Source organism: Phyllobates terribilis, unplaced genomic scaffold (genome assembly GCF_046119375.1).
Source record: "Phyllobates terribilis strain yellow unplaced genomic scaffold, ASM4611937v1 Scaffold_2__4_contigs__length_985480577, whole genome shotgun sequence".
NCBI lineage: Eukaryota > Metazoa > Chordata > Amphibia > Anura > Dendrobatidae > Phyllobates > Phyllobates terribilis.
In genome coordinates, this window is record NW_027362762.1 from 195,306,156 (window position 1) to 195,325,136 (window position 18,981).

Here is an 18,981-nt window from a genome sequence, read left to right on the forward strand (position 1 = left end):
AAGAACGAGCCTGGGAATACAGCCCCCAGAGTGGCGGAAACAGACTAGAAGTCACAGGTAACAGGCCTGGGAATACAGGCCCCAGAGTAGTGGAAACAGACTAGAAGTCAGAGATAACAGGTATGGGAATGCAGCCCACAAAGTGGCGGAAACAGACTAGAAGTCAGAGATAACAGAACAGGACCTGGCAATACAGTTGCAAAGACAAACTGAGTGAAGGCGTTGCTCAGGCACCTCCTACTGGGTGGAGGGGGTTTAAATATCCAGTGACTCACAGCAATAGGCTGGAGACGCATTAGGGGCGCGCCCACAGCAGCTATAAGAATCAGGAAGTAACCGGGCCGCCGCTCTAAGCAGTCAGTCAAGAGAAATGCACATAGCATGAACTGGAGCAGGGATTGCAGACTGGACTGACAGGTAAGATTGCGGTCTTGCATAGTGGGAGGTGGTGCACTATGCAAGCGCGCCACCAGGGATGTAACACAGGATATCTCTGTACTTGGCCGCATTCATGTTTCCTTCAATTGCAACCAGTCATCCTGTCCCTGCAGCTGAAAAAAAACCCCATAGCATGATGCTGCCACCACCATGTTTCACTGTTGGGATTGTATTGGGCAGGTGATGAGCAGTGCTTGGTTTTCTTCACACATACCGCTTAGAATTATCACCAAAATGTTCTATCTTCATCTTCATCTCATCAGACCAGAGAATCTTATTTCTCATAGTCTGGGAGTCCTTCTTGTGTTTTTGAGCAAACTCTGTGCGGGCTTTCATATGTCTTGCACTGAGGAGAGGCTTCCGTCGGGCCACACTGCCATAAAGGCCCAATTGGTGGAGTGCTGCAGTGATAGATGACTTTGTGGAACTTTCTCCCATCTCCCTATTGCATCTCTGGAGCTCAGCCACAGTGATCTTGGGGTTCTTCTTTACCTCGCTCACCAAGGCTCTTCTCCCACGATTGCTTAGTTTGGCTGGACGGCCAGGTCTAGGAAGACTTCTGGTGGTCCCAAACTTCTTCCATTTAAGGATTATGGAGGCCACTGTGCTCTTAGAAACCTTGAGTAATGCAGAAATTCTTTTGTAACCTTGGCCAGATCTGTGCCTTGCCACAATTCTGTCTCTGAGCTCCTTGGGCAGTTCCTTTGAGCTCATGATTCTCATTTGGTCAGACATGCACTGTGAGCTGTGAGGTCTTATATAGACAGGTGTGTGCCTCTCCAAATCAAGTCCTATCAGTTTATTTAGACGCAGCTGGACTCCAATGAGTGAGTAGAACCATCTCAAGGAGGATCACGAGGAAATGGACAGCATGTGACTTAAATATGAGTGTCTGAGCAAAGGGTCTGAATAGTTATGACCATGTGATATTTCAGTTTTTCTTTTTTAATAAATTTGCAAAAATGTCTACATTTGTTTTTTTAGTCAAGATGGGGTGCAGACTGTACTTTAATGAGAAAAAAAAAAGAACTTTTTAGAATTTACCAAATGGCTGCAATGAAACAACGAGTGAAAAATTTAAAGGGGTCTGAATACTTTCCGTACCCATTGTAGCTAAATAATTTACCTTCATATAGTTCTGTAGGAATCAAACATAAAAAAATGTGGCTTGTTGTAATAGCTCTGTGCATGCAGAGGTGTTGTCTATTAAAAGCATTGATTATAGGGAAAGATACATAAATATGCCATTCAACATGGCCAGGATGGCACTACTGTATCTTAAATCACAAGTATACTTTATCTTACTGTATATGCTGTCACATCTGGGAGAATACAAGATTTTTTAGCACTATGGAAAACACTATTATTACTGTTATTATCTGGTGTCGTCAGAGAGCTCTTCTTGTCGTTAAATAAAAAGTGCGTCTTTTAGACCCATAACAAATGGTCGTTGCTGACACAGTGAAATTGAGAGAAAGTAAGACCGCTTAAAGCCGACCTTTCATCAGTTTTAGCATGTTAAACTGGCCACGTCATGGAATAGAGCTGAGTAAAATGTAATCTTTATTTTTTAATATTTTATCTCCATTGCGTAGATATTGGGAAAGTTTAGTTTCCAATTTTCGCTAAGACCAAGAAGGCGTATCAGGGATACTTTTCTGGGGGTGTTGACTCTTCCCCCTGTATGATGTTGACCAATCATAAGCAGGAGATGTCATGCGTGGGAAAAAAAGGATACTACCCCAGAGAAGCTTAAAACGGACTTTTTCTGTGTGAGACATGTAATGATACACAGACCTGACCTCCTCCATGAGCTCTACAAGTACTGTATACAGTAGAGCAGAGCTATGTGTCATTACAAACACTTCTAGTAGCTTTCTTCTCAGATTTCATCATCAATCAGTGCAAGGGGAGGACTAGTACAGCAGAGCTCACAGTGTCATGGGAAGAGAGCTACAGATGCAGAGAGGTGTTTGTAATGACATACAGCTCTGTTCTACTCCCCTCCCCTGCTTGTAACCACAGTAAGTAAAGTAGGGCTGTGCGTAATTACATGTCTCACACATTCTCTGGGGGCAGTTTCTTTTTTTTTCCCTGCATGAACTTGCACAGTTATAAGCAAAAGGCATCTACGCCTCCAGAGACAAATCTGTACCAACACCCCCTTGGTCTTAGCAAAAATTAGAATCCAAACTTTACAAACTAATATCTTCATACCTGATATGAGAAATTAAAATATAAAAGCAACATTTTATTCAGCTTTTCAGCCACTGTTCAATTATATACCCAGTTTAGCATGGTAAAACTGGTGAAAGGTCCTCTTTAAAGAGACACTGTCGCTGGTTCTACTCTATGTACACAGCAATTTTGATATAAAAATTGAAAAGATGTAAGTGAAAAACTATTTCTGTGTTCTCTCTGGGGGTAAAGGTGTCTGCAGGGCACCTGACCGTCAGCTGCATCACTTATGCGACCATGTTAAACTTCACAAGGAGATTTCTTAAGACAGGCATTTCATATAAAAAACTTAATCTAAAGTCTGTGTGGCAGCACGGTGGCTCAGTGGTTAATTATTATTATTTATTATTAGTATAGCGCCATTTATTCCATAATGCTTTCTATGTGAAAGGGGTATACATAATAAAAACAAGTACAATAATCTTAAACATTACAAGTCAGCAACTGGTATAAGAGAAGAGAGGACCCAGCCTGCAAGGGCTGACAGTCTACAAGGGATGGGTAAGGATACAGTAGGTGAAGGTACAGCTGGTCGTGCAGCGGTGTGGTGGAGCGAGGGTTACTGCAGGTTGTAGGCTTGTTGAAAGTGGTTGGTCTTCAGGTTCCTTTTGAAGGTTTCCTTGGTAGGTGAGAGTTTGATACGTTGGGGTAGAGAGTTCCAGAGTAGGGGGATGCACGGGAAAAATATTGTATGCGATTGTAGGATGAGGAGATAAGAGGGGAGTAAAGAAGGAGATCTTGTGAGGCTCAAAGGTTGCGTGCAGGTATGTACCGGGAGACTAGGTGACAGTTATATGGAGGAGACAGGTTGTGGATGGCTTTGTATGCCATGGTTAGTGTTTTGAACTGGAGTCTCTGGGTAATGGGGAGCCAGTGAAGGGATTGGCAGAGGGGAGAGGCCGGGGAATAGCGGGGGGACAGGTGGACTAGTTGACCAGCAGAGTTTAGGATAGATTGGCGGGGTGCAAGAGTGGTAGAGGGGAGGCCACGGAGCAGGAAGTTGCAGTAGTTGAGACGGGAGATGATGTTCGCACTGCAGTCTTGCAGCGCTGGGCTCCTGGGTTTAAATTCCACCAGAACAACGTCTGCAAGGAGTTTGTATGTTCTCCCCATGTTTGCCTGGGTTTCCTCCGGGTTCTCCAGTTTTCTCCCACACTCCAAAGACATACTGATAGGGAATTTAGATTGTAAGCCCCATTGGGGACAGCGATGATAATGTCTGTAAAATGCTGTGGAATGTGATGGTGCTATATAAGCAAGAATAATAAATAAGTCCAGCAAGGATTGAAAGTTATACCTGCTATGAATAGGTGAAGATTTGCCCTATAATTTTAATTAATATTTGTTGGACTGAGGGTCGCCCTGTCCCATCCCAGTTAATTTGGAATAAATTCCTCCAAAAGGACCTTAAAGGGGTTTTCCCACAAACAAAGTTAATTTTAAAGTTGATTTTAATCAATAGATCTTGGAATAATAATAAGATCCACAATTAGAGGTGTTTAAAAAAATGTTCCTGTGCTGAGATAATCTTATATATGTGCCCCTGCTGTGTACTGTGTAATGGCCATGTCTGACCATACAGGAACATGGTCTGATCATACCACCGCTCCTGGACAGGGGAGGAAGCAAAAAAGAGTGCAGATATCACAGTGTGGGATCGCAGCAGATTCTCTCTGTGAGGTAAAGCAATTCCCTGCCCGTTTTTAAAAAATGTTTTACCTCAAAAAAACAATTATTTGCTATCCCCTGTCTGTATACTGTCTTTTGCTTCCTCCCCTGCCCAGGAGCTGTGGTATGATCAGATCATGTCCCTGTACAGTCAGACACAGCAGGGGGACATGTATAAGATTATCTCAGCACAGGGACATTATATTTAAACACATCCAATTGTGGAAATTATTATTATTCCAAGATCTATTGATTAAAATGTACTTTGTTTGTGGAAAACCACTTTGAATCTCTAAAACACAGTTTTTCTGCATATAAAATCAGTGCAATGAAGTATTTGCTTACTCATTTTTACTGTTCATTAGGTCTCAAACAGAGGAAAGTCTTTACGTACCCTGGGTTCTGCATACCTAAATCTTATGTGGCCACATGAAATGTCAAATGGAAAATGGCTGCTGTACCCAATGAAGATTCAATTAAAGGAGAAGAAGCAGTCAGGGCGTAGTATGGAGTGTAGCCCCATAAGCGCGGTCAACCCCCTCAGACTGGTAAGTACCTATTCTATGTAATCATGCTCCATACAGAGACTGCGCCACATGATCCATTTTAACCTCTTTTCTTCTTCTCTAGGATACAGTGAGATCAGATTCCAGTTCATTGGTACCGATTGCCAGTCAGCGCTCTGCAAGTCGATGGTCGCTAACGTATCCAACTAAGAAGAAGGATGTTGTCTTGGTAATTATTAGCATGATACCGTCAAGCATGTAAATCAGAGAACTACTGGGTGCATTTTAAAGGGGTTTTCTGCTTCTGGACAGTCCCAACCCAATTTCTAGAGTGCCCCATGTAAAATAAAAAAACATATACATGCATCTCCTGGTACCAGCGCCGCTCCTCTAATGTTGGAGCTATTTCTCCGGCGGTCATTTGACATCGTTATGTCATGTGATCACTGCATCCAATCAGAGGTTCCTGATCGAGCTGATGTCCACTCTGATGTAATAGGAAGGATGTAATGTGGCCGTCAGGAGACACAGCACTGACGTCAGAGGAGTGGCGCCAATATGGGAGGTGAGTATATGTTTTTTATTAATTCTATGTTGGGCGCTTTACCAATGAGGATTGAGTTCTCCAGAAGTGGACAACCCTTTTAAGTTTTAAAGATATGTTCTACAAAAGACTTTTATGAAGAAAGGGTCTGTAGTAGCCAGGTTCCCATAATGCCTTGTGTGTGTGCCTCTTCCTGATGACCCCAGCCCCTGCAGTAGCTGACTTAATCCTGGGTACATAGTCGTCTTCTCCTGTTTCATTGAGGTGACTTAAAGAGATATTCACCAGCACAGTCAGTGTTTTTGCACATGCATGTTCCCACAAACACTTTCTGAAGGAACATCAGGGGGCGCCAATCAAACCAAGCTAAAATCAAAATGAAAACTATACCATGTAAGCAATAATTAATTGGACACTTTAATTTATAGGACAACCCCTTTAAAGTGTTAAAGCCATTGGACTTTGCACCTTGAACAGAAACATTATTAAGATACTTATTGCTTTTGGAGTGTACAGCAGATGCAGGCTTATGCTACATGGCCTATGTTAAGCAGAGGGTGTAACAGTATACCTATTATTTCAGGAAATGTACGTGTGTGTGTGTGTGTGTGTGTGTGTGTGTGTGTGTGTGTGTGTATTAGCTGCCATGATGTCCACCATACATAGAACACAGAGAGATTGACTCCCGTTCTTCTTACACTTTAACACAGAGACAGAAGCATGGAGGACAATATACAGCAGACCTGAGCAGTGTAGTTGTGAATCCAGCTCTAGGATGAAATAAATTACTTTCTACAGAAGTTGCAGCACAGATCTGCTTTTCTGTGTCAGTGCCTCTTTCTTCTCCTCCTCATCCCCTCTCTTTGGAGTATAATAGGAGCTGTAATCTGATAGTTCACTGTACTGACAGTCCGCCATGCTTTGGCCAAGATGGATGTGAGCTGTTGGTGAGTTCAGGAGGCATTGGGGAGGTGAAGAAGAGGCTCATAAGTGAAGACAATCCTATTTCTCTTATAAAATATATTACAAAGTTGCTTATGTTTGCTTGCTCTATTGATTTAGGTAAAGTGTTGACAGGACAGTGACTATGTAATTGTTATAGTTTGGTGCTACATGTGTCGTTCCTCTCTAGAATCTACGGTACGACCTATGAGGCAGATAATGGCTGATCTATGTCCCAAGTAAAAGATTTCATTTTCCCACAATGTCTGAGTGATGAATGATTCTGCTGAAATCTACAACAATGGCCAGGATTGTTACAGTGCCTGTTGCACAGCCTAACCAAATAATGGGTGTGTGGGTTCTATTGCAGTAATGCCAATACATTATGCATACTTGCATACAGCTGAACTAGTCCACTTATACAAATAGAGCAATTACCACCGTAACACAGTATATACTACTGAATGTCTGACATGCTCTTTTTTTTTTTTTTAAGGACTGTGAACGAGGAACTGCACACTGTGTAGTATTCCAATGTCCACTGTACAGTTTTGACCAGCAGGTGGTGCTCAACGTTCATGGACGGCTTTGGAATAGCAGCTTTTTAGAGGTGACTATTACTATATCTATTATTATTAACTAACTACTTATTAATAGTGTTGAGCGGGCGAGTATGTTCTATTAACCCTTTCGCCGAGTACGCTCGGGCCGAGCTCCGAGTATTTACAGCTGCTCGGTGATATGGTTGAATCGCTCCCGTGTGCATGATTTGCGACTGTTTGACAGCTTTATTATATGGGAGGAATGTCTTTCTTACACATTCCTCACATGTAATAAATCTGCCAAACATTTGCAAATCATGCACACGGGAGCGATTCAACCATATAACCAAGCAGCTGTAAATACTCGGAGCTCGGCCCGAGCGTACTCGGACAGAACATACTCGCTCAACACTACTTATTAACTAACTTTGGAAGTGCCGGTCAGTTTTTTTCTGTTTATATCTATTATTATGCTTTTATTGTTACAGATTTCAGCCTTTGTTTTATATATTTTCTTGTTTTACCTATAGGATTATCCATCTGGTAGTAACGTAGCAGTTGTAATCAGGGCGAACATTACCGTCAAGTCCAGTATTAAGAACCTGGTGCTGAGAGATGCTACAACACAGGTACCAACTAATATCTTCAATAATGCCTATATTGTATTCTGTAAAGGGCATAGTATAGCTATATTTGCTGACGTTAATTCGATTATTTTGTATTTCTTTTTTTTATCACAATACTGTATATGTACAGAAGAGTTCATTAATTTAAAGAGGTTGTCCACTACTTTAATACTGATAGGCCATCAAAGTCTAATTGATGGGGGTGCGACACCCGGCACTCCCGCCAATCATCTGTTCTTGGTGTCGGCCGGAACTGCCCAGTTACGGAGCTGCACAGCATGGCTCCATCTACTGTATAGTGGCTGTGGCTGGGTACTGCACATCCGCCCTTTATTCATATCAATAGGGGGCAAATGTGCAGTACACGCCCGCGGGCACTATTCCATTAATGGAGTTGCGCTGTGCAGCTCCGTAACTGAGCAGTTCCGGACGACACCGGGAACAGCTCAGTGACGGGGGTGCCAAGTGTCACCCCACCACCACCACCAATTAAACATTGATGACCTATCCTAAGGATAGGACATTACTGATAAAGTAGTGGACAACCTCTTTAATTTTGTGGGAAACACATTAATGTTATTGTTTTATCCTTAATTGTGGACATGTTTTGCAGATTTCTATGATGCTGTATTCAGACCTGGATGTTGTGGTTCATGGTGGCATTCCCTGGTGGATCATCCTTATTGCAGTGCTTGCTGGCATTCTGCTCCTCTTATTGTTAGTTTTAATCCTCTGGAAGGTAAGACGTGACTTTTTCTTATGTAAAGAATAGCACATTTTACATATTGATTGCATACCATACTAGTGGTGATTAATGCCAGTAGGAGGGGTGATGGTGAAGGTGTTTTGTAAGTAGATCACATGTAACAGTCACATTACATACTAAATGTGCAATGCACTATTGCAGAGACTTGTGTCTAGTAACTCACAACATGATCCAGGCTGACACAATGGCTTTATACAGTTTGTCCTATCCAGAAGTTTTCACTTAGGTTTTTATCTACACATTCATTCACATTATATTACTTGTCTGCTTTTATGCTAAATATTTACTTTTACATTTATCTTTTCTTATGTTTCTTAGACCTCTTAGATTCTGTAAAATTTCATCAGGGTTTCCATTGAGGCTCCTGTCATTTTAACATCAAGAATGCCATTGAAAGTGAAGGAAGCACTTATGGAACCCCTGATAGAATGTAATATGGCAGAATAGAATGTAGCCGTAGCTGTATTCTTCTACTTTCCTAATATATTTTCTCTCTGCCAATATTTGATACCACTAGCTTTATAAACACGCAACTCAATATTCTGTGGGTACTTATTGAGATACTGGGCCAGGTATTTAGATTATTTATCCCCTTATCTCCCATGTGAATGAAGAGGGGGTGCACTAGTGTATTCACCGCCTCAATACATAAGGAATAGAGCGACGGTTAAAGGGGTTTTCCCACGAACAAAAGTTCATTTTAATCAATAGATCTTGGAATAATAATTATTTCCACAATTGGATGTGTTTAAATAAATTCTTCCTGTGCTGAGACAATCTTATAGACATGCCCCTGCTGTGTACTGTGTAATGGCTGTGACTGACCATACAGGAATATGGTCTGATCATACCACAGCTCCTGGGCAGGGGAGGAAACAAAAGAGAGTATACAGACATTACAGCAGGGGGATCACAGCTGATTCTTTTTGTGATATAAAACATTTCCCTGCCTGTTTTTAAACAATGTTTTACTTCAAAGAATCAATTTATTTGTGATCCCCTTCTCTAATGTCTGTATACTTTTTTTCTTCTACCCTCTGCGCATAGCCTTGTAGGAGATGGACCAGCAATAAAAATTGTTCTTTTTGTTTTTAAATCTGTTCCTCCATTGCCCCTCCAAAAAATATATTTTTTTATAATAAGCAAATGAGGGTGTTCAGTGCTCCCTTGGTGTGGCAAAATGCCTTGGTGCCCACAGCTAGCGCTGTCTGAAGATGCATCTCTGTTATGTATGCACTGTCCCTGTGCAGGAGAGAGCACAGACATCACTCTCTCCTCGCTTCTGGCATTGCGTCACTCCTCTGCTATCACTTCAGTGCAGGAGAGAGGACACAAATCACTCTCTCCTCGCAGCTGACATTGCTCATGACACAGCTATACCTGAGCAACGTCATCAACCATTTCATGGTCTCTCCTGCACTGAAGGGATAGCAGAGGAGGCGAACAATGTCAAAAGCGAGAATAGAGTGATGTCTGTGCTCTCTCTTGCACCGATGTGACATCAGGGGAAATAAAGTCAGAAGCAAGGAAAGAGTGATTTGTGCTTTCTTCTGCACGGGGACAGTGATCACATAACAGAGGTTTATCTCCAGACAGGGCTGGCTCAGGGAAAGCCAGAGCTGTCAATCAACATAGTAGGAGTGGCAGTAATGTAAAAAAGTGGGTGAAACTTCTGCACCAAGGCATTTAGCCATGCCAAGGGTGCACTGTGTACCTTCAGCTGCATATTACAATAAAGTTGTTTTTTGGAATCAATGGAGGAAAAGATTAAAAAACAAAAAAATGTTTTTGTTGCTCTATTTCCTACTAAGGCTCCTAAGGCTATGCTGTTAGTTTGAAGTGTAAATTTGGGGTGACAGACTCTCCTTAAATTATTAGCACTTTAGTTTATTCAACGTCAGTATGTCTTCCTGCTTGATGAACCTTGACAATTTGTAGCTCAACATTTTTTCCAATGGTCCTTTCAGTGTGGTTTCTTCAAGAGGGAGTCAGCAGAAGCCAAGTATACCACAAATTACTACCGAGCACAACTGGGGCTGCAGCCCTCTGAGCTAGTTAGGCAAGCGGAGGAGGAGGAGGATTAGCTGGTAACACCCAGCATGTGCGTGATATGAGTTTTTGCATACTGCTTGGTTTTTCTAGGTCTAACATTGAGAATATTGGTAACTAATCCATTGTTGAATATACATTTACTGCATCCCTGAACAACTATTTGATTTGAATGATAAATGACAAGCCACTTTTTATCCATTGAAGCTACAAAAATATTTTTGATGCATTTGTTTCTCATATGACTTTTATGGTTGAAGGTTTGGTGTTTTAGTTGAATTTGTGGTGAATTTTACAAAAAAGGATATTTTTAATTTCTCATTTGTATGTTTATACAGTGGTGGCCAAAAGTATTGGCACCCCTGCAATTCTGTCAGATAACACTCAGTTTCTTCCTGAAAATGATTGCAATCACAAATTCTTTGGTATTATTCTCTTCATTTAATTTGTCTTCAATGAAAAAACACAAAAGAGAATGAAGCAAAAATCAAATCATTGATCATTTCACACAAAACTCCAAAAATGGGCCAGACAAAAGTATTGGCACCCTCAGCCTAATACTTGGTTGCACAACCTTTAGCCAAAATAACTGCGAACAACCGCTTCCGGTAACCATCAATGAGTTTCTTACAATGCTCTGCTGGAATTGTAGACCATTCTTCTTTGGCAAACTGCTCCAGGTCCCTGATATTTGAAGGGTGCCTTCTCCAAACTGCCATTTTGAGATCTCTCCACAGGTGTTCTATGGGATTCAGGTCTGGACTCCTTGCTGGCCACCTTAGAAGTCTCCAGTGCTTTCTCTCAAACCATTTTATAGTGCGTGCAACGTGTAATCGCATTCATTTTCTGTGAGAAATACTTCATTTTCTGGAAAAAATTTCAAAGGTGCCAATACTTTCGGCCCTGGCTGTAATCCGCACATGACTGTATCAGTAAAGTTTTTTCAAGCCAAATACCAGGAAGAATCAAAAACAAAGCAGCTTTGTTTAAAACATGACACACCAAACAAAGACACAAAAAATGCAGCATCAAAAATGTGATAAAGACGCATGAAAAAAACACAATGAAAAATAGAAAATCTGCAACATCAAATACTCACCAAAAGCTCATTGTGGGAGCGTAGTCTTAAAGGGTCATCCCAAAAATAAAATATGTACAAATAAATAGTTGTTCAGGTGGCTCCCTATGTTGTTTTGATGCACTCTCACAATCTTGCCCTAATGTGTCCAGTCCTGGTGGTCACAAGTTGATCAGTCCAACTGTTAGGCTGCGTTCACACATTGCGTATTTTCGCGCGCGCTTTTTGAAAATACGCAATGTGCTTTGTGTCTGCCAGCAAAGTGAATGGGAAATTCACTTTGCCGTTCAGACACTGTGTAATTTTACGCAGCGGGAAAGCGCAGTTGCGTAAAGAATTGGCATGTCAATTCTTTACGCAGCTGCGTCCTGCGCATTCTCTCTATTGTGCCCATTATAAGCGATGGAATTACGCAGCGGTGTTCACACACTGCGTAATTCCATTGCTTTTTTACGGAGGCGCAGGATGGATACTCACCTACCCGATGTCAGGGGAGAGGCGTCCGGTCCGGTCCGCTCCAATCCCGCGCTTCCAGCATCTGCCGGTGAGCCGATCATCTGTTAGCTAACCGGTTTGTAACCGACCGGTCAGCTGATTACAAGCCGGTCACGTGACAGTCAACTGATCGCTTCACGGCAGATGCTGCAAGCGCGGGACGGAGCAGACGCGTCTCTCATCCATCGGGAAGGTGAGTATCCATAGTCTGTACATACACTGCTAGGGACACACATAGACACATAGACACACAGACACAGACAGTACACATGTCACACTGAAATGAAGTGTGACATTACACATGTCACCCTTCATTTTCACACTGCGTTTTTTGCTGCGCTTTTTTACGCAGTGTGTGAATGGAGGTGCTTTTACCTGCTTAAAAAAACGCAGGTAAAAAAAGCAGGAAAATACGCAGCGTTAAAAAACGCAGGGAAATACGCAATGTGTGAACGCAGCCTTATTATGCAGGACGAGTAATGACAATCCGTTCGCTGTATGCTGCTTTTTCTTTTCAGCACTTAACACACTAGATCTGGAAGAAAATAAAAAAAAAAAACACCATAACACTTATATAACAGCAATGTATAGAGCATTCTATTTTTTTAAATATTCAAATGAAAAAACAGAACTAATACATTATATATATATATATATATATATATATATATATATATATATATATATATATATATATATATATATATATATATATCCAACCAAAATTTTCTAAAAAAAACCCTCTCAGATTGCTTATAACATAAGACATGTTCACACCTGAAAACGTATTCCCCGCTCCCATTAAAACACTGTCCGCATTGGTCACCGCTGAGGCCAATGATTGGCTGCAGTGGTCACATACCTCTCTATACCAAATAGGAAGTATGGACACCAGCGTTGCACCTGAGCACAGTGGGAGCAAGAGCATATATATATTTTTTTTTTACAGATTTCAGAGAAGTCGTTTCCATTTTCCTTTTATCTCAACATAAGCCCTTTAAAAATGTTAAAACAGCAAAAATTGCCATTTTGTTTTAGTTATTTGGACATTTGTTTTTGACAAGGCAGACAATGTTTATGTTTTTGGCTTACTCTAAGCAGAATGTGGTTTTCTTTCCTTTTCCTGGATAAAGAAATGATGCAAGATGTATGTGAACCATTCATTAACCTCTTACCAACATGTACAATTGTACATTGTGAGGTAGCGCTATTGATCATGTTGAGGGGCACTCACTTCACCCGGTCAATTAAAGCACACATGCAACGTTTTCCGGTAATCTAAAGTCTAGCAGTTTATTACACATCATAAACTGCTTATAACATAGTCCATCTCAGTGGCTAGCAGGAATGTTACACATGTAATATCCTAGAGCCTTTTCAGTGGCAGCTATGCCCGCTTGGCTTCAGATACAGTCTTCAGCAAGGTAACAACATCAATATTCATTTAAAGCACCGTTTTTACCTTTGCCGGGTCTTAGCTGCTTCTATCAGCTCTGTTCTGCCAAAGCTGTGGTTTAAGGCTCACCAGACGTGGTCTCCAGGCCTCGTGCCTTCCAGCGCTAATGGTGTCCCAGACACAGGGATCAGGTCTCTTGCCTCCCTGTATTTCAAAACCACCTGGATATATATCCCACTGTGCGCACAGGACCTGTGATGATGTCACAGTTATGTGATCAGTCACCTGTTCAACTCCATGCACAGTTCACACTGAACAGGCTGCAGCTTCACATGTTCATGTTACTTTGCAGCTCCAACACACAGGCTGCTCAGCTTTCCTAGCTGACCCGTGCAGTCTCCATTCAGAGAGAGACCCTGGCTTGTGTCTCTCCGAGCTACAACTAACATTTTGGCTGGTGACTAACCAGCTTCAACACACTCCCCTCTGCTCAAGATCTAGCAGACTGACACAAGGTGAGACCATTTCCTGCTTCTCAGTCAAAACTAGTCAGGTGCATCTAATTAAGACCTGCAGTGCTAGAATTTAACCCAGTCCTATCTGGCTTTGCTACAGTTCTAAAAATAAAATAAACAGTTGATTCACCCCACTTTGTTCCTACATTAAAATAAAGATATTTTACCGGAAACATTAAAACATTATGGGTCTCAAAAAATGGCAGCACAGAACAAATTTTTTTTATTTACGAATTTCTGAATTTATTTTCACCAATAAAAAAAAACTATATGCTTGGTATCACTGTAATCGTACTGACATGAAGAATCATGTTAAGTTATTTCTACCACACAAGGAACTCCATAAAAACAAAACCCACAAATAAAGAGTGGTATAATTGCCGGTTTTTCACAATTTCACCACACATGGAATTATTTTCCCATTTTCGAGTACATGGTATGGTAAAGTAAATGGGGTCATTCAAAACTATAACAAGTCTCACAAAAAACAAGCCCTTATACAGTTAAGTAGACAGAAAAACAAGAATGTTGTAATGGAAAATGGGGAGAGAAAGCAAAACACAAAAATTAAAATTCGCTGCAGTAGAAATATATAGATGGGTACAATTTCTTGCTGACCTCTTAATTCTTGTACTAAAAACTGATACCAAATTTTGGTTACAAATTTTGTAATTATTCTGTAGATCAGCAATATTTTAATAACCACAATTACTAGTAAATCATACTCATCGCTTATTAAAGGGACATTGGGATTTTAGAATGTTATGGTATACTGCTAGGATGCACCATATACCATGCTCTGTTCCTTTGGCATTTCTCTGGTTGCCAGATGTGACATTATGCAACTTCAATACACTCCATTCAATGGACTGGTGGAAAACCTCATTATTGTGTTAAAGGACACCCAGCAATGCCATCCATGTAGATTGTGAAAAAATCCATATACAGATGTGTCCTTCCTTTAAAGGGTTTGTCCTCTACTGGACAACCCCTTACTAAATGCTGTTCTCCCCCAGATAAAATAAGAAAACCATATACCCACTTCCTGGTCAAGTGTCGTTCCAGCGGTGTCGGCACTGTGTCTACCGGTGGTCACATGACATTGTTATGTCACATGAGCGCTGCAGCCTATCATTGCCCACCAATGTGCTGTAGCCTTCATGGTTTTGTCAGGCGGATGTGAGTTTATGATGTGATTAGACATCGCACCTCTGTGTATACATAGTGTGATGTCTAATCACATCATACATTCACATCCGTTTGACAGAACTATGAAGACTGCAGACCATCAGCGGCCGATGATAGGCTGCAGCCGTCACATGACATATCAATGTTACGAGACTACCTGAAGACATAGCACAAATATCGCTGGAACTGCGGTTGTTCAGGAAGTGAACATATGATTTTATTACTTTATCTGGGGGACGTTAGCATTTAGAAAGTGATTGTCCAGTAGTGGACAAGCCCTTTAAAGGTTCTCTTTGGATACCTGGCCAGAATTTCCACCCAAAAAGATTTATTCTTCCTCCACGTCTTAGTTTTTTCTTCCTTGCAGGCCTCTACTAACACTTCCCAGTTCCCACCATGTATTATTAGCATTCATCTTCAACACTTCAACTCCTCTAAATTACTAGCATGTTGCCTTCATACTGATGGACAACAACTAATACTTTAATTTACGACTACATAGGTCTAAGACTTCTTCCCACTCTTCGTATCTGATGGTTTATTTATTTTTTTTCCTAGTGTGGATTTTTTAAGAGGAAGAATTACCAGGATGAGAAGCTTCCACAATATCATGCTGTGAAAATTCCCCGGGAAGAGCGACCTATGGTCCTAGAGGAGAAGACAGGGACCATCAAAAAGAAAGACTGGGTGACAAATTGGACAGAAGATGGGTCTATAAACAACGTTTCATAACATGTTTCTTCTTGGACGCTGACCCTTCCTATGAACTATCCTTATTATGGGAAGACTGGAACCTTTTTGGGTTTGGGTGGTTTCTTATATATTTGGTTTTATGCTGTTTGTATATAGAGAAATTACCATATTTGGAGACGTCTCTGCTGCTTAAAATGTTAAGCTCCATCAGTCACATCGGTGGCATCAGCACGTTACAGCCTTTGGAGTAAAATCAAGCAAATCAAAGCCATATAAGACTGTCTCCCACAGAGGAATATCAAAAGTGCTGGGCAGCCCTCTGAATCTGAGGATCTATGTGGATATATTCCTTCCCGCAGTCATCGTCACTGACACTGTAGCATCACTGGTTGCCTGCAAGTCTACAGCTCTGTAGGGATTGTACAGATGAAGAGCTGGACTTTATATTAAATAATTATGAGACTATAAAATACAATACAAACTTGACATTATGTAGTGTATATATGCGAGAGAGTGAACATTAGCTTAGAACCTCCATACCCAGCTTGTACAGCATAACCGTATATTGCATTTCAAGTCTGAACGGTTTGTCCATCATGAAACTTTGAAATCTGGTCACATGGATGGGAGTCGGTAATATTGTGTATCATTGAGTGCCTTTAAGGATGACTTACTGACAACGCAGTGCGTATTAAAGCTGATTTTTCATATGACAATCCAGGTACTAAATCTAATATTTATAATGGTACGATTGATGACGTAATCAAGATAAGCCCAATTAACAATAATTTCATATAATATATAGTTCATTGGTCTTCAGCATAAGGCTCTCCAACTGTTGCGAAACTGTACCTCCCTGTATGTCATGACAGCCAGACATGCTGGGAATTGTAGTGTTACCGCAGTTGGAGAAGAACATGTAGAAGCATGCTATTCAAGATCACTGTTTCCGGTTTGTTAAAATTCTAATCGTTATTATTTATGGCAAAATGTATTATTTAATTTTTTTTTTTGTATTTTCAAGGAGGTATTTCAAAATAGCTATATAATAACCACTGTTCTTTAATATGTCACTATTGCTGGGTACCCATAGCATAATGTTTGATGTGATTGTATGTATTGGTATTCTAAGGACCAATGTCGATGGCTGATAGACACCAGGACATGTCTACGGAACAAAAGCTGAGAAACACTAGCTGAGCCGTAGATGGAGCGTAGTTCTGTGTATGTTTGTGCTTTTTTCGGTTACTGTATTAATAGATTCACATTTTACGTTTGCGATGTCATTTATCACAAAATAGCCTTTGCTTGCCTAGAGTGTACTTTCATCTCTTCTGCAAGCATTTATTACTTGTATGGTAGAGTTACACAGGGTTGTGTTGATTTTAACACATTATAGGAAGTAGAAATAATAGAAAAAAAAGCTTATTATGTACAGTAGGTATATATTACTAATGATGGGACATGTGCTCTTGTTATGGAGCTAAGTATGACTGGCCAATTATAATGAGAGACCAAGACAATAGATCATGAATTATGATGACTATTTGAGTTTCTCCTAGAATGTATAATATAATAATTACAGCTGGTAGCATTTTATCTATGATGAAAGTCGCCATAATACAATGTCATTCACAGCAAGAATAGGGTATAGTTTTATCCCAAGTTTTTTAATAATGTATTGCAGTGTATACATTGTTGTGAATTAAAGGGGTTATATGAGAAATTTATTAAAATAGATAAAATAAATAATACACATTTAAATATTAAACATTTTTCCAAATACTTTTATTTAGCAAAAAGGTATGCTTTATCTAGTGAACTCTGTCAGAATTTCAAAGATGGCAACGACTATCGATATCATTGTGCAGCCAATCTTAGATTTCAGAAGACACACAGTAGGACGCACTGTATGAAGCACCAGATAGACGCACTAAAACTCTGACGTGACCTCTATCTCGACCAGATGTTTTTCATGCAGCCCGTCCCAATGCGTGTCCTCTGAAATCTAGGATGGGCTGCACAATGATATAGATGGCAGTCGCCATCTTTCAAAACTTGACAGAGTGCACTAGATAAAGCATACCTTTTTGCTAAATAAAGGTATTTAGAAAAATGTTTAATATTTAAATTAATATTATTTATTTTACTACATTTCCCTGAGAACCCCATTAAAGCCAATGTACTGCTACAAATGGGCACAGGCATTGGTGTGAAGTCGGAAATTTGTCCAACTCTACACTCTTTGCTTACACATTTTCTATCATAATATATACAGTACAGACCAAAAGTTTGGACACACCTTCTTATTTAAAGATTTTTCTGTATTTTCATGACTATGAAAATTGTACATTCACACTGAAGGCATCAAAACTATGAATTAACACATGTAGAATTATATACTTAACAAAAAAGTGTGAAACAACTGAAAATATGTCTTATATTCTAGGTTCTTTAAAGTAGCCACCTTTTGCTTTGATGACTGCTTTGCACACTCTTGGCATTCTCTTGATGAGCTTCAAGAGGTAGTCACCGGAAATGGTCTTCCAACAATCTTGAAGGAGTTCCCAGAGATGCTTAACACTTGTTGGCCCTTTTGCCTTCACTCTGTGGTCCAGCTCACCCCAAACCATCTCGATTGGGTTCAGGTCTGATGACTGTGGAGGCCAGGTCATCTGGCGTAGCACCCCATCACTCTCCCACTTGGTCAAATAGCCCTTACACAGCCTGGAGGTGTGTTTGGGGTCATTGTCCTGTTGAAAAATAAATGATGGTCCAACTAAACGCAAACCGGATGGAATAGCATGCCGCTGCAAGATTCTGTGGTAGCCATGCTGGTTCAGTATGCCTTCAATTTTGAATAAATCCCCAACAGTGTCACCAGCAAAGCACTCCCACACCATCACACCTCCTCCTCCATGCTTCACGGTGGGAACCAGGCATGTAGAGTCCATCTGTTCACCTTTTCTGTGTCGCACAAAGACATGGTGGTTGGAACCAAAGATCTCAAATTTTGACTCATCAGACCAAAGCACAGATTTCCACTGGTCTAATGTCCATTCCTTGTGTTCTTTAGCCCAAACAAGTCTCTTCTGCTTGTTGCCTGTCCTTAGCAGTGGTTTCCTAGCAGCTATTTTACCATGAAGGCCTGCTGCACAAAGTCTCCTCTTAACAGTTGTTGAAGAGATGTGTCTGCTGCTAGAACTCTGTGTGGCATTGACCTGGTCTCTAATCTGAGCTGCTGTTAACCTGTGATTTCTGAGGCTGGTGACTCGGATAAACTTATCCTCAGAAGCA

General features: G+C 40.7%; 1 protein-coding gene across 5 annotated transcripts in view; it reads left to right on the forward strand.

Annotated features, from left to right (window-relative positions):
- The window catches only part of ITGA7 (integrin subunit alpha 7), a 218,412-nt gene extending 200,926 nt beyond the window's left edge, over nt 1-17,486 (forward strand). For 2 of the 5 annotated variants that reach the window (XM_073663761.1, XM_073663760.1), the window contains exons 20-25: nt 4,710-4,892; nt 4,975-5,079; nt 6,833-6,946; nt 7,409-7,507; nt 8,118-8,243; nt 15,550-17,485. In XM_073663761.1, the coding sequence (XP_073519862.1) occupies nt 4,710-4,892; nt 4,975-5,079; nt 6,833-6,946; nt 7,409-7,507; nt 8,118-8,243; nt 15,550-15,723 (801 nt within the window). In that variant the 3' untranslated portion in view covers nt 15,724-17,485. Of the gene's footprint in view, nt 1-4,709; nt 4,893-4,974; nt 5,080-6,832; nt 6,947-7,408; nt 7,508-8,117; nt 8,244-10,237; nt 10,372-15,549 lie in introns of all 5 variants that reach the window. The other 3 variants (XM_073663763.1, XM_073663762.1, XM_073663764.1) reach the window with 3 other exon arrangements.
- Nucleotides 17,487-18,981: the final 1,495 nt, after the last annotated feature.